At 35.7% G+C, this 15178-nt stretch overlaps 1 protein-coding gene across 3 annotated transcripts in view; it reads left to right on the top strand.

The window, feature by feature from the left end:
* Positions 1 to 217: 217 nt before the first annotated feature.
* The window catches only part of LOC123312772 (inositol hexakisphosphate kinase 2), a 53667-nt gene continuing 38706 nt past the window's right edge, over positions 218 to 15178 (top strand). The window contains exons 1-2 of one of the 3 annotated variants that reach the window (XM_044897254.1): positions 218 to 709; positions 10595 to 10789. In XM_044897254.1, the coding sequence (XP_044753189.1) occupies positions 10640 to 10789 (150 nt within the window). In that variant the 5' untranslated portion in view covers positions 218 to 709; positions 10595 to 10639. Of the gene's footprint in view, positions 710 to 10588; positions 10790 to 15178 lie in introns of all 3 variants that reach the window. The other 2 variants (XM_044897255.1, XM_044897253.1) reach the window with 2 other exon arrangements.

Below are 15178 nucleotides of genomic sequence, written 5' to 3'. Positions count from 1 at the left end.
TTGGACGCCCAGATTCTCCATTTGACTGCGGATGATTCTGTTCGCAGTATTCTGGCGCGTATCGTGTCCCCACTCCAAGGTTAAAATTCCATGAGTCAGATTTCGCCTTGTAAATTGACAGAGTGAAACCTCTTGTTGGTTACTCTTTGGTACGAATTTTCCGTGCTCCACACATCAGCTGGTAGAGTATCATGCGCATATCTGCAGAACAGAATTTATTCCATATCTGCCCCTTCCACAGCGATGTTTCTATACTTTCTTAACCTAGAACGATTTAGGAGCGCTGAACTGTTCAACGCAGTTTATTTTTATGGAGTTCGGAGATAGGTGCGGTTGAAAATTATTGCACTAATAGTTACCATTCTGGAAATTCTAATAATAATTCGAGAATCTTATGTTTTTATTTGAGAAACAACGAAGAAAGTAAGGTATTATCATAGACACATTTTCTATTGGTAATCAACCTTTGTCATGAAAACCTGAAGTGAATTGTTTTGATATGTGACGTACTCGCCTATGGTTTGTGTTCTTTTGTTTTGTTTTATGAGAAAGTGCTCAGTGTTTAGTGAGTGAATTCCATTGGATTGGGCGTGAATTTCGACCAAATCAAGAATCGATAGTTCCGTCAGGGTTGCCAGATTTTACAAATCCCTTTCATTTCACAACGTTGCATCACTGGGCTGGATTATAATCGCTTCTGTACAATATTGTGAGTTGTGATTAGACTGAAGTATGAGTTATATTGAACGTGAATGCCAGTAGACATTCCGTTCGTAAACAAGAGATATTAATGAAACTTTCTAGGCAACATTAAATGAGAAATTGACTTGTTGACCTTTCCGAAGGTGATCATCGTATGCGTCAATTTCAACAGTTTTTGCCTTAAAGATTGCGTTTTTTTATAATTATTCAGCTGTATAAGGACGTAAACAAATTGTCAGGATCAGCTGATAGAAATTTACCGTAGGACATGACAGACAAATAATTCATTCAAGTCAAGTTGAGCAAAATTGTTTCTTTTTTTCGTGTTATGCCTAATTAAAGGGCTAGAAAAAGAGTGTATGATTTATGTGATGCTTTTGATTGTGACAATAGCGGTACAAGAGACAAAATAAGTTCTATCCAAAATGAGAAGAAAATTCTTTGAAATAATTTGAAAAAGAGGATTATTCTAGCTTTCTGAGAACAGAAGGTCGAAGTGGCTATATGTCGGGATATATCTTCAATTAATGGATTAAATTATGTATTATTATCCAGATTGTCCTAGGTACCAAGGTAGAATCTGTCGGGAAATATCCAGTGAAAACTGCAACCGCTACCGGTGAGGTTGGACACATACATTTCACGAAAAAAGAATTGGTTCGATATATTTTCATGCTTATCAACGGAATTATGCGGGAAATGGGGTTCATACTTCATTTAATCACTCTCCTCTCCTCTTTTCTTTTGACAGGCCGTCCAAGAGAGGGGAGGGTAGTTTATGAGAAATAATTCGGTACTTCTTTTGAATGGAGGAGTGCGGTATTCTGCTTTAGAATGTGGATTATAAAAAAAAATGAATGGAATGACATATAACCTTAACAGTTTGTCAGGAGCTCAGAGGGTTGGGAGGGGGAAGTTGATGAAAAATACTTCGATAACTTTTTTCAATGGAGGAGTACCGCATTTAGCTTTTAGAATGTGTTTCAAAAAAGCAAAAATGAATCACTTGACATCACCCTTATAGTTTGTCAGGCCGTCAGGGGGTTGTTTATGTGAAATAATTCTATAACTTTTTTGAACAGAGGAGTACCGCATACTGCTTTCATCATGTATTCAATGAAGGAAAAATTAATCGAATTACATCACCCTTATAGTTTGTCAGAGGGGGGCGGAAGGCGAGGAGGAGCTTACAGAGAAATAATTCGATAACTTTCTTGAATGGATGAGTATAATGAAATATTAATGAAAACAACAATTCCGAAGGAATTGTCGTTCCAATGATGTGAGTGAGTCATGAACTAATATAGTTTTGTACTCGGTTTTGTATTTTGTATTGGATGTGTATAGTATTTAGCTTTCGAAATGTGTTACACAAATGAAAAATGAATCCATTGACATCATCTTATATAGTTTGTCAAGCCGTCAGGGGGGCAGGAGGGAAAGGTTTATGAGAAATAATTCGATGAAATTCGAAAACTGAATGCTTAATATTATATAATAGTATTTAACGGGTGTGAAGGCAGCAACGGTTTCCAGTAACGGTTTTTCCATTTTCCCTTTTACTATATAGAATATAAAAATAGCCGTTGTACGGGGTTTTTTGATTCAAATGGGTTATTCCGAACATTATAAACCGTTATAAACAGAGTCTATAGGCTGAAATAATTTGTGCATAGAAAAATACCCCCACCAACCCCCCGAAATTGAACTATCGTGATACACTGTGAAGTGTGAAAAAAACCCGTTGCTCGGAGTTTTTCCATGGAAATGGGTTATTACTTGTTACCAACATACTGAACACGACCTATAGGGTGAAATAATTTGTTCATCAAAAACTACCCCCCACCAACCCTCTGAAGTTGTACTACCTTGATGCAGTAACAAGTGTAAAAAAATCGATATTCATCAGAATAGTCTTCAATAATAATCATTCAAAATACAAATAGCAGCTCGAATAGCAGTCACCTCGGCAGTCAGTGGTTAACAATGTTGATCTTCATAAAAAATTGTCATTGGTCAAGACATTTCACTGAGAACATGAGAACAACCGTTCCACCGCAAAAACTTTTTATTTTATTTTAGCATGTACGCTCAAGGAACTCAAACTATTATTTTGTCATCAAGTAGTTTGAGCAGTTCAAGTTCTGCTTTTCCTGTGTAGGTACTTTGAATATTCTGGTTCATTGAAATCGAAAAAGTCAATAGCATTGAAACAAACGCTTTTTCGCAAATATCAGCAATGGCATTCACCAATGTATAATTGCAGATAAAATGGCGTCTTCCGTAGACGAATTGAATATGTCTGTGAATCTTCTCTTTAAGCTCTGCTTGCACCATTTCAAAAGAATTTCGCCAAACAAATTCATATCTTGAACTTATTTCAACTTTCCCTATTTTTACAAAATTTAATCAACACCGTTGGAGTGGAATGCAGATTTCGAGAAAATCACAATTTTTCATTCCCGGAAGAGAAATTTTATATTATGAAAAAAAATTCTAATAATAATTTATACAGCTGTTGGAGGTTGTCGATGATGGTGCATGTGTTTAGAAGGCGTCGACAATTTTATAATGATAAAATGTACCCATACGAGTACCGAGAACTTTATTGAAAATGTGCCTGGCAGATACCGGGTACAGAATGCTCCAGAATACTGTAAATGGAGTACCTACACTCCATTTACAGTATTCGGGTGTTTGTTGATCAACTATGCTTCGAGTCGTTGATATCACTCTTATTCGAACTACTTCTCTGTTTTTTCCCCTCCTTGCCGTCTAATTCTCTCTCATTTCCCTCTATTTCCTACCAATTTCCCCACATTGCCACTCCTCTCATTGCCCCGTATTTCATTCAATTTCCCAGTGAGAGACCCCTCGACAAACTTGATACAGTAAAAAGTGTGAAAAAAACACGAGCAACGGGTATTTTTTACACTTTTTACCGTATCAAGTTAGTTCAACTTCATAGGGTTGGAGAAGGGGTAGTTTTTGATGCACAAATTATTTTATCCTATAGGTCGTGTTCAGTATAATTTCTATAAAAAAAAACCGAACAACGGTTTTTTTACACTTGTTACTGCGTAAAGGCAATTCAGCTTCAGAGGGTTGGAGGGGAGTAGTTTTTGATGTACAAATTATGTCACCTTATAGATCGTGTTCAGTATGTTGGTAACAACCCATTTTCATGGAAAAACTCCGAACAACGGGTTTTTTTCACAGTGTATCGAGATAGTTCAATTTCGGGGGGTTGGTGGGGGTAGTTTTCAATACACAAATTATTTCACCCTATAGAGTGTGTTTATAATGTTCGGAATAACACATTTGTATCAAAAAACCCTGAATAACGGGTATTGTTACATTCTATAGCGAAAATGAAAAAACCGTTGCTGTCTTCACACCCGATACTATTTATTGGGAACCAAATATGCAATCGGAAAAGCATTTTTATTTTCATTTCGACTTTCTGTTTTCTTCAAAATCGCAAAATCTTAGATTGTTTAATCAATTATCATTTCGATCTTGAACTCGATCTTGAACATATAAATATAAGGTTGGTGTTATATTTATTTCAGCAAAATTACTACAATTACCTTAGGCAAATTGAAAATCAACAGTAGTAAATTATATACGAAATTAAATATATGGTCTTTATTGTTCAATAAATAAAATATGAAGAGTAGAGAAAAGAAAATAGTCTCGAAAATAGGAGTCGCTGCGATCGCTGGGTGAATAAGATGGGGTGAATAAGGTGGGGATTTTAGCGTCAATTTTAAATGAACTGTTTTCATTTCATTTCAGGTTATGTGTCACTGTAGTTTTTTTCGCGGTTTTCTTCCTCAAATCTCTAATGAATATTAATTTTCTGATTTATATGCAATAACATGCGCATACAATTCACATTATGAGAGATTAGAGGAAGGTATATGAATATACTCTATCTATACTCTAGTCAGTCCTAAATAGGTAGAAATTCAATTCTTTGGCTTCCAGAGTAAAGATGTGTCGGCCACATGTAACTTGCTTCAGGTGGATTTTGCGAATTATTTGGTGCCTTTACACAAGAGCTATATCCTATGCATGCGGATATACTAAAAGGGTATTTTTGCGACATGGGCCTTTACGTAACATGGTCAAACATGACTAAATCATTGGTGATCGATTTCACCCCTCACTTTTGAAAAATGTAACAAATATTTTTTTCCTTAAAAACTGTGGTGGTACATTTGATTTCAAAATGGGGAATAACATTCTAACTAGTTTATACGTAACTTGTAAAAGATTAGGTGAGAATAACCATCGTAGTTATTGCCAAATATATAACTGAAGTTGAACAATTGAAAAACTGAGTATTCGAGAGAGTACGAAACTTTTTTTTTGTGAGAAAACTAACCATCCAGAATTGTATCCAAAAGGCACGAGTTAGAAATCTTAGGAGGTAACAGTACACACAGAGTTTTTTTCGCGGCAATTCAGGGTCTTGTCTATGAGTTACGCTATAAAATATGCGGAAAAACACGGTTGATCCAGATATCGATTGAAATTTATTTTGGGAGGATTTTGCATCTCTTCACAAACCTTTTAGGGCTTTCACTCCCAATCTCTGAAACAATTCCAGAAGATTTTCAAAAGTAGATTTTTTCGTCTGATGAAGGAGTCTGATATAGACTCCGAAACGTTACGAAGAATTATAGTTTCAACGTTATTTATTTTGAGTTCATTGTCAGGCAACAATTTTTCCTAGTTAATTTGCTCCTGACAAATTAGTGCAAGAATTCACGCAGGAGCAAATCGTTGATTTCATTTTTAATTGATTTTGTTTCAGAGATTGGGAGTGAAAGCCCTAAAAGGTTTGTGAAGAGACGGTTGATCCACTTCAGCCCGATATATCCACTTCACCCCGTTTGACGGTATATGGTGATCTGCTATACATCAAAGGTGTTATTTCTGTTCAATAAGTTGTTATGAATTAATCGAGGAATTAATAAACTTAGTTGAATTTGTACAATTCATATCAGAAATTAATATAAAAAAATATTCAATATATCAGCATAGTATACACATTTCAGTTACTTCATTCATTAATTCATTGCTGTATCCCGTTACCGGGAATTAATCTACAAAAAGACATAAAAAAAAGAACAGACTTATAATTTCTTGGGGCTAATTGCGTGCCCTCCTGTGACCGAAGAGACCCAACCGTGACCTACAGATCCTTCCACACTCCGGACATGAATAGTCACCAACCAGATCTGGCCGCCGCTGAATTCTTCTCGAGTCTCCATTATAACTGTGCACCATAGATCCCCACTGTGACCTGTCTAACGCTAGTTGTTCCCAGTTATGATTGGCATTATGATTTTAGGGATTGATGTCTCGGATTGATGTAGTGTATCTTGAAACCGCTTATACTGACCTCCTGGTTTCCGGGCTCCCTCTAGTCCCTCTGCGAATTCGCCATACAGAGCTATTTTGGGGAGTCTTGTGTCTTGCATCCTCAGAATGTGGCCGGTCCATCTGAGTCGGGCCCTCGTTACTTGAGTCTCAATTGTTGTACAACTCGCGCGTTGCAAGACTTCTGCATTCGAAACTTTGTGGAACCGTCTGATTTATTTATTTACAGAATTTTCAGAACCTCAACTAAAAAAAAAACTTCACTGAGGTATACAGGACCTGTATACAGTCAATAGAGTTTCTTTATAATTTCTTTATGATATGGTCTCTTTATAGTCCGAGAGCTGGCAGCAAAAACAACTACCTCGTAAGTTACCAAAGGTTTGGTTTGGCACTTTGGTTCAACTTTATTACGAAAACTTGAAACCGCCCGTCTGCCGGGCGTGAGTGGTCGCCTTATGGGATGAAAAAAATTGAAAAGATGAGAAAAAATCGATTGGAACTTTCTAATAGTTACCAAGATTAATGTTGTGTCAAAATGGTCTATGATCTTAACTGAATTGAAATCGTAAGCATCTGCCAACAGGGGTGGTCGCTATTTCGAAACAGACGCTGTCAAATACAGGGTGGTCCAGATCATAACCAAGAAATTTTAACCACGTATTCTACATCAAAAATAAGCCCTAGTTTGTCATATAAACATATGTCGAGAATTGTTTCCTCTCCGAGATACGGAGTGTTAAAATTATAGAAAAAAAAGTTTTGTATTAATAACTTTCACACTGCTTGAAATATTTACATGAAATTTGAGACATAGGTTTTGAGCGTCAAGGAGCACTTTTTGCATAATATCATTTCTTTTCTATTCTACCAGTGGCGTCCGTATTGCAGCGAGACTGAATATTTTCAGATAAAAAAATGATACGCCACTGGTTTTTCCGACAATAAAAATTACTTTTCGAGTCCTTGTTTAATTTGGAGCAAATTCGGTCTTTCGACTTTTTGCTGTACGAGGCACCGTTTCCGGTTTAAAAAATAAAACACATTCTCATGCATGAAGAAATCGCCAAAATTTGATATGGTAGGTACAGTAGAATCCGCTTATAATGACATTGAGGGGAAATGAAAAACACGTCATAATAACCGGAAGTCACAAAAAGCAAAATTGATGATATTTTTTATGGATTCAATTTGAGAGAAAAACGACAAATTATATGTTTCCTTTATTGAAAAAATTTAAAATTATCAGCTAAATATGAAGAACTTTTTCGTTTTTACAAAAAAATCTGATATATCTCGTATCGTATCAAACCTCGTCGCATGAAAAGGGGTGGGGTGGCTTGAGAAAACGATCGAGATGTCACTATAACCGGATAAATTTTCTACAAATAATGTTGTTGTATCTGAAATCATGTCATTGTAAGCGACATGTCATTATAAGCGAAGTCATTAAATCCGAACCCTGTTGTAAGGAGTTTTGAATGAAACCAAACTTAACACTGCAATTGCGTCATAATAAGCGATTGGTCAATATAGCCGGCGTCATAATAATCGGATTCTACTGTATATAATAATAATAAGACTATTTTTGTGAACGAAGCGTGTAACTAAAAGAAATAAGCATTAACAACCACAGTCAAAACGAACTTAAAGAAGATGTTCGAAGTATGACCCATTTTGCTGAACACATAATTCACATCGACGTCTAATAGATCCGACAGCAGCATCTAAGTTTCGATTTCTTAATTCGTCGCAAGCATTTTGAATACGGCCAACAAGTTTTTCCCTTGAGTTCACAGGAGTCATATATAGCATCTAAGTTTCGATTTCTTAATTCGTCGCAAGCATTTTGAATACGGCCAACAAGTTTTTCCCTTGAGTTCACAGGAGTCATATATACGATTTCTTTCAAAAACCCCCATACGAAGTAGTCCAAAGGGGTAATATCAGGGCTCCGTGGAGGCCAACTGACTGGCCCATTACGTCCGATCCATCTTTCTGGAAAATTATTATCCAACCAGTTCCTCACATTTCTATGAAAGTGGGCTGGACAACCGTCAAGTTGAAACCAAGCCGCTAATCTTGATTCTACTGGAATATTTTTCCACATATTTGCAAGCTCTGCCATTAGAAATTGTAAAAAATTTTCACCACTAACTCGTTCTGGTAAGAAATAGGGTCCAAATAGGTGATTATTATAAACTCCAAGCAAACATTAACACTAAATTCTACTTGGAAATTTCTTGATCGAATGGGATGTGGATTTTCGTGGGCCCATACATGCTGGTTATGAAAGTTTACCACGCCCCGACGACTAAAACACGATTCATCAGTCCATAATATGGTATTTGAAAAGTCTCTATTCTGCTCAATTGGAACGAAGAATCCATTGGCAAAAAAATAACCTTCGCTGTTCATCACCTTCTCGTAAACCTTGGATGGGTTGCAAGAATTTTTGACTTAGAAAATAGAAGTGTGCGAGCTGCTATTCGACTGCTTGTTATTGGATTCCTATCAAATTCACGAAGTATCCTCCATGGCACACTTTGCTTTCCACAATAAAGAAATTACAGTCTTTTATGGTTATGCTTGTATTGAAATGAGTAATTGAAAACCAAAACTGTCATTTAAGTTTTATAACCAAATTAATCTACCCTAAAAATAGGAGTTGGTTGTGTGTTGAATTTATCTAATCTTAGAAAATTGCTACAAAACCGTAGAAAGCTTTTTATTGCTATATCAAATTTTTGCCATTTCTTCATGCATGAGAATGTGTTTTAATTTTTTCAACCGGAAACGGTGCCTCGTACAGCAAAGTACGGAGGCCACTGGTAGAATAGAAAAGAAATGATCTCGGAAATGATAGTAGGCAAAAAGTGCTCCTTGACGCTCAAAAACAATGTCTCAAATTTCATGTAAATATTTCAAGCAGTGTGAAAGTTATTAATACAAAACATTTTTTTTTCTATAATTTCAACACCCCGTATCTCGGAGAGGAAACATTTCTCGACATATGTTTATATGACAAACTAGGGCTTATTTTTGATGTAGAATACGTGGTTAAAATTTCTTGGTTATGATCTGGACCACCCTGTATTTGACAGCGTCTGTTTCGAAATAGCGACCACCCCTGTTGGCAGATGCTTACGATTTCAATTCAGTTAAGATCATAGACCATTTTGACACAACATTAATCTTGGTAACTATTAGAAAGTTCCAATCGATTTTTTCTCATCTTTTCAATTTTTTTCATCCCATAAGGCGACCACTCACGCCCGGCAGACGGGCGGTTTCAAGTTTTCGTAATAAAGTTGAACCAAAGTGCCAAACCAAACCTTTGGTAACTTATGAGGTAGTTGTTTTTGCTGTCAGCTCTCGGACTATTATGACACAAGACACAATATACGAACTGATTAATGTACGAAACACTCACAGCAGGTTTTATAGAACTTTGACTTTCCAAACAACAATTTGACAGTTCCCCGATACTCAAAACGAAATCGATAAAACCTTTGCATTTCCGAATATATTGAAGGAGTATCAATTGAGAATCTTTGAATGGACGTATAAAAGTCATAATTATTTCTCCTAAATTCCATATTTCTATTTCTAATCATCTGTCACCAGGAAGACAGTTCACTCAGCGAACTTCAACTAGTTTAAATCAAAATTTCGTCATCCCGTGATCGCTAGCGCGCCTATTGGCAAAAACATGAACTACCCTATTGGTTCATATTTTAGGGGACAAAAATTCTATGGTCTCAAAGCTGCGATCGTTCTCCTCTCTACTATCATTAGTGTTGTCTATGACACACTTTTGCCATAAAATCGTCGTTCTAATTTATTAATCCTAATAATTTAACCGATTTAGAATCAATACATATTGGGATTCATACGAAAATGGGTTAAGTGGACCAAATAGAAATTTAGTCAAAAAATGAAAAATTTTCATGCATGCGAATATAAGTTATTCTTCTCTTTGGAACATAGATACTATGTATCTATCTATGGAGAATGAATTCATGTTCCAAAATTCGTTCCAAATCATTGAAGTATATACATATATATGTATTTCAGGTGCAATTTTCTTGGGTTTAGAGCACAATAAAACTTCAGGTATTCAGATTTTATCACTTGTAATCGACATATGTTTCGATTACAAGTGATAAAATCTGAATACATGAAGTTTTATTGTGCTCTAAACCCAAGAAAATTGCACATGAAATATATAAAATATAGCACAAGAAATTTTACCTATTGTATTCATATATATATATGTATATATCTGAAACATTACATAAATATATAGATATATATAGGTGCTCTTTGAACATAAAATTATCTAATTTCCAAGGGTGCACTTTGTGCATTGATGAAAAACAATAGCTGCGAAATTATTTGAAGTTTTCGATTATATACTTATTGTCATTTCATTACTTCGAAAATTCATTTTAGTACATTTCTATATATATATACTGTAACTGAATTTCTTAAGTTCCAGAATCCCTACATACAACGAAAATATCAAATTGTCTGTTGGGTGGGGATGGTTTACCTGTTGGCTGATTGGGGTATGGGAGAAAATGAACGAGTGCATGGAAGCTACGCGGTTCAAAAATCGGAACTCCAACGGAGACTCTCGGAACAGTTGGACACTGACCAGGAGGAAGTTGATCTTCATCCTTTGAGTAATCAGGTAGGAAAAGCAATAATTTTTGTCATCAAAGTTTCATCGGAAAAACAAAATAAATTTCATTTATCAGCTAAATATAAATACAGATTTTGTCTCCATAAACAGGACAGGTGAAAAATAAAGGGCCAAATATCAGTGACCTTCATTCATTGTGTTTTTTCGTTTTGGACCATCTCTGATCCTTTTTCAGGACAGGATTCAAAATATCAAAAAACGATACATATAAGAGGGGGAAATCAAAGATTATAGAGTAGAAAGATAGGAAACGCCCTCATATCTCTAGTACTAAAAGCCGACTACATTTTGGTCAGCGAAAACACGCTCGACAATGAGATGGCGTTCAAAACGCACTGTCGATACAGAAAAACTTTTTAACAACAGTTTTCTGTTTTTTAATTGAGGGGCGCGAAATTAGAATCCCATTCCTTGCATTGAATTTCAATATCGACTATGTTTCGATCAGAAAAAACATCCTCAGCCACAAAACAAAATTATGGTTTTGTTTTGTGATCAGGATGTTAGTTTTCATCTAAATATTGTTTGGAATCAATTGATATCGATGAAAAACGCTGTTGGATGTGCTATATTTGTATTTGCAATTTGAAAAAAATTTAAAAAAATTGTTATTATGGACAAAAAATGAAGCTTTGACTAGGACACTAAAGTATATGGTGATCAACTATAAGTCGAAGGTGTTATTTCTGTGCAATAGGATTAGGTTATTTTGAATTAATAAACTTAGTTGAATTTGTAAAATATACATATATCAGAAATTAATATGAACCAATATTCAATATACCACCTTAGCATACACATTCCATTTACTTACATATACAGATAATATTTACAGAATTTTCAAAACCACACTTAAAAAAAAAACCTTACAGAGATATACAAGCCCAGTATGTGGGTATAGTTTTTTGGTGCTTCTTTTATGATTTCCTTATGATATGGTCTCTTTATGACACAGTATACCAATTGATTTATGAATGAACTAAACACTCACATACACTCATAAAACTTTGACTTTACAAGCAATTTGACAGTCACTCGGTTCCCAAATCGAAATCAATAAAACCTCTGCATTTCTGAATATATTGAAAGAGTAGCAATTGAGAATCATTGAATGGACCTATAAAGGTCATAATTTCCCCTTAAAGGTAAGCGTCCACAGTTCCGCATCGTACGCAACGCACGGATCGCATTAAAATAATCAAGCGATGCATTCTGGCAGTACGATACGTATCAGTGGACGCACTTATATGAGTCCCTATACAAAGCATTCTAAAATACTTTCGATGCAATCCGTGCGTTGCGTACGATGCGGAACTGTGGACGCCGACCTTTATAGGCCGTTCATGCAAGGAATGTTTTCTGCATACATCAATTTACGTGGATGAACAGTTCTTAATTGACCTGCGTAAAATGTTCACTGCAAAGATTATAGAGTTAGTTAGTCTATAATCTTTGGTTCACTGCATATGGTGTAGTCAGTAGTGTTTGCTGAAGTCATTGTCTTAACGCCCTGAGAATTTTATCAACCTCGGAACACTGAAAATTAGAATCAATGAATGACCGATTCATATGTTACGAGTTTTAATAATACTAACGTTTCCATTTTCCTTGGTTGAGTGAAAAACTCAATCTCATTTCATTATTTGATCCACAGTTTTTCACCATTCGAACAATATTTTGGTGTTTTCACCAAAAAAATAAAACAAAAAAATTCAATAATCAGCAACTAGAACGAGCTAGATGAACAAAAAGCGGTACGAGAATCAAAACATTCGAAACCTCTGATCAAAATAGACGTCTGAAATCATAAAAATTTCATATGTTTCTGCAAATGGCATTCAAATTAATATTTTGACCAGTCCTAGCGTATTGAAAACACGCTTGACACACAGATGGGGCTTAAATCGCTTTAGTCGCCTCGTTTCCCATCTTTCTACTCTATAATCTTTGGGGGGAAATGTGACTCACTGAATAGTCGAGGTTATAAAATAAACTGCTTGATCAATACCACCGAAGAATCCGGAAAATATATGTGTTTGTCAAATATACAAAGAACTGCCCAAACTACAACTAGACAGACCGAGAATCTGACCAACAATAATATCACAATTATTGTTATTTCCAAAAATAAAATCATTGTGTCTTCACATATTGGAACATAGACATATAGACATGGACTGTGCCTTCCCTTTATATCTATGCATGAAATACTTACGGTCAAAAAAAAAGTGACAGAGACATTGGGCATGCAGTTGTCTGTTTATAGAATTTTGATTGGTCTGCACTCACCTCTATATGAGCACAAAAGAGACAGCTAATGGCCCAGCGGACATTGCTCTCTTTCTATAAAATAGCCAATTTTATGGTGGAGTTGCTCAGTCCATGTCTCTATGTTTATGTATTGGAATTCCAATCAAATTGACATTGACAATGACAAACCAAAAGTAAAAACCAAATCATTGACATCGACTCCTCTTCTTCTTGCACCCTAGAATCTTCTACTGTATTGACACGAAATTAGATAACTATAGATTGCTTATACCGTCTATATCTTTTCTTGAGTACATTGTTTCTTCAGTTCTTTAATATGGTACATTTCTAGGAGCAATCTATTCTTCTATGTACTTTAAGTCATATCTTGCACATGGAATCTTGTAGACTTCCTTGGTAATTGTGTTGTTATTGATCATCAAGTCTAAACGGAAACTGATTCTTTATTGAAAATCGAGTATTTACAGTACATGAGTAGGGTTAACACATGCGTAATAATGTTATAGATAAAACATTATAATCTATATCATGACATCTCCCCTTTTTGTAAAATAATGTTTTTCTCATATCCCAACAATCTCCCTTTCTAAAAAATTTCTATAAGCTCCATTAATCTATGGACAGAAAATTTATATATATATCACGGATTCTTTACAGCTGTCGCCGTTTCTCCGTCCCCAACTTCCATTTTTTCCTGTCGTGACATGTATCCTCCTCCAGACCTCTGGCTGACATCGCCTCTTCCACATCGTCCCTCCAACTTCTCCGTGGTCTTCCCCTCTTCCTTCGTTCTGGCGGTACCCATTCTAAAATCTTTCGGGGCCATCTGTCGTCTAGCATTCTCTTTACATGTCCAAACCAAATCAATTGCCTTCTTTCAATCTCTTCCGCTATTGACCGACCCATATCCATTTCTGCTCTTATAATTTCATTCCTAACTCTTTCTAATCTTGATCGTCTACAGCTTCTTCTAAGGAAATCCATTTCGGTTGCCATAATCTTTCTCTTATTTATCTGCGATACATCCCACACTTCCGCCCCATACAGTGCTACACTTTGCACCATACTTCTGTATATATGTTTCTTGGTACTCTTAGTTATATTTTTGTCCCACAGCAGATAATTAAGTGTGCGTGTAACGGTTCTTCCTTTATTGATTCTCTCCTGTATCTCGTCCTTACTGTTCCCTTGTTTATTCAGGATAGCCCCCAGATACTTGCATTTTTCTACTCCCCTAATCATTTCATTGTCCAAGTTCAGATTTTTTATTTCTTCGTCGCCCACTATGAGATATTCGCATTTGGACATGTTCAGGGTCAATCCCGCCAGCTCATATTCCTCCTTCAGTTTTCGGACCATATACGCAAGGTCGTCTTCATCTTCGGCTACTACTATCTGATCATCAGCAAAGTACAACTTGAACAGGTTATCATCTCCCACTTTCATTCCCATATTCCTGCATTTTTTTGTCCATCTCACTAGGGATCTGTCCAAATAAATCTTGAAGAGAGTTGGGGACAGACAGCAGCCCTGTCTCAGGCCTTTTGAGGTTTCAAAGGAATGAGTCAGTTTATTCCCTAGTTTAATTCTAGCATGGTTCTGTTTATAGTAGTTTTTAACAGCCATAATAAGATTTGCACCTATCCCTAGATCCTCCATTGCCTGCCACATTCGTGAGACCGGTACGCTATCGTACGCCTTTTCAAGATCGATCAGTGCTATATGTGTTTCTCTATTGCGTTGTACCCTCTTCTCTGAGAAGAGGACAGAAAATTTACAAAATATAAAAGTTTTTACAATTCAGAGAATTTACAATGTTGAAACCTTAAAATTTTTAGTACCCTATGGTGTAAATCTATCTGGAGGTTTGGACATTCTTCCGAACCTTGTGATGTAATGAGGATTTTGTAATTGTGAATTTGTGTTCTCAATTCTAGAATTAGTTAAATCGGGTTTTATCTGATGCCGATTTCTAGTTACTATTTTATGTGAATCACTCAATCTAATACTGTATCTCCTATTACATTCATCAATATTTGTTATTATCCCAGGTAAACTATAAAAACCATTATTCTTAATGAACACTTTTTGCTCGAGTTCGAGTTT

Source organism: Coccinella septempunctata, chromosome 5 (assembly GCF_907165205.1).
Source record: "Coccinella septempunctata chromosome 5, icCocSept1.1, whole genome shotgun sequence".
NCBI classification, from domain to species: Eukaryota; Metazoa; Arthropoda; class Insecta; order Coleoptera; family Coccinellidae; genus Coccinella; species Coccinella septempunctata.
The sequence above is the reverse complement of the archived record's forward strand: the minus strand, read 5'-3'. Positions and strand labels throughout refer to the sequence as shown.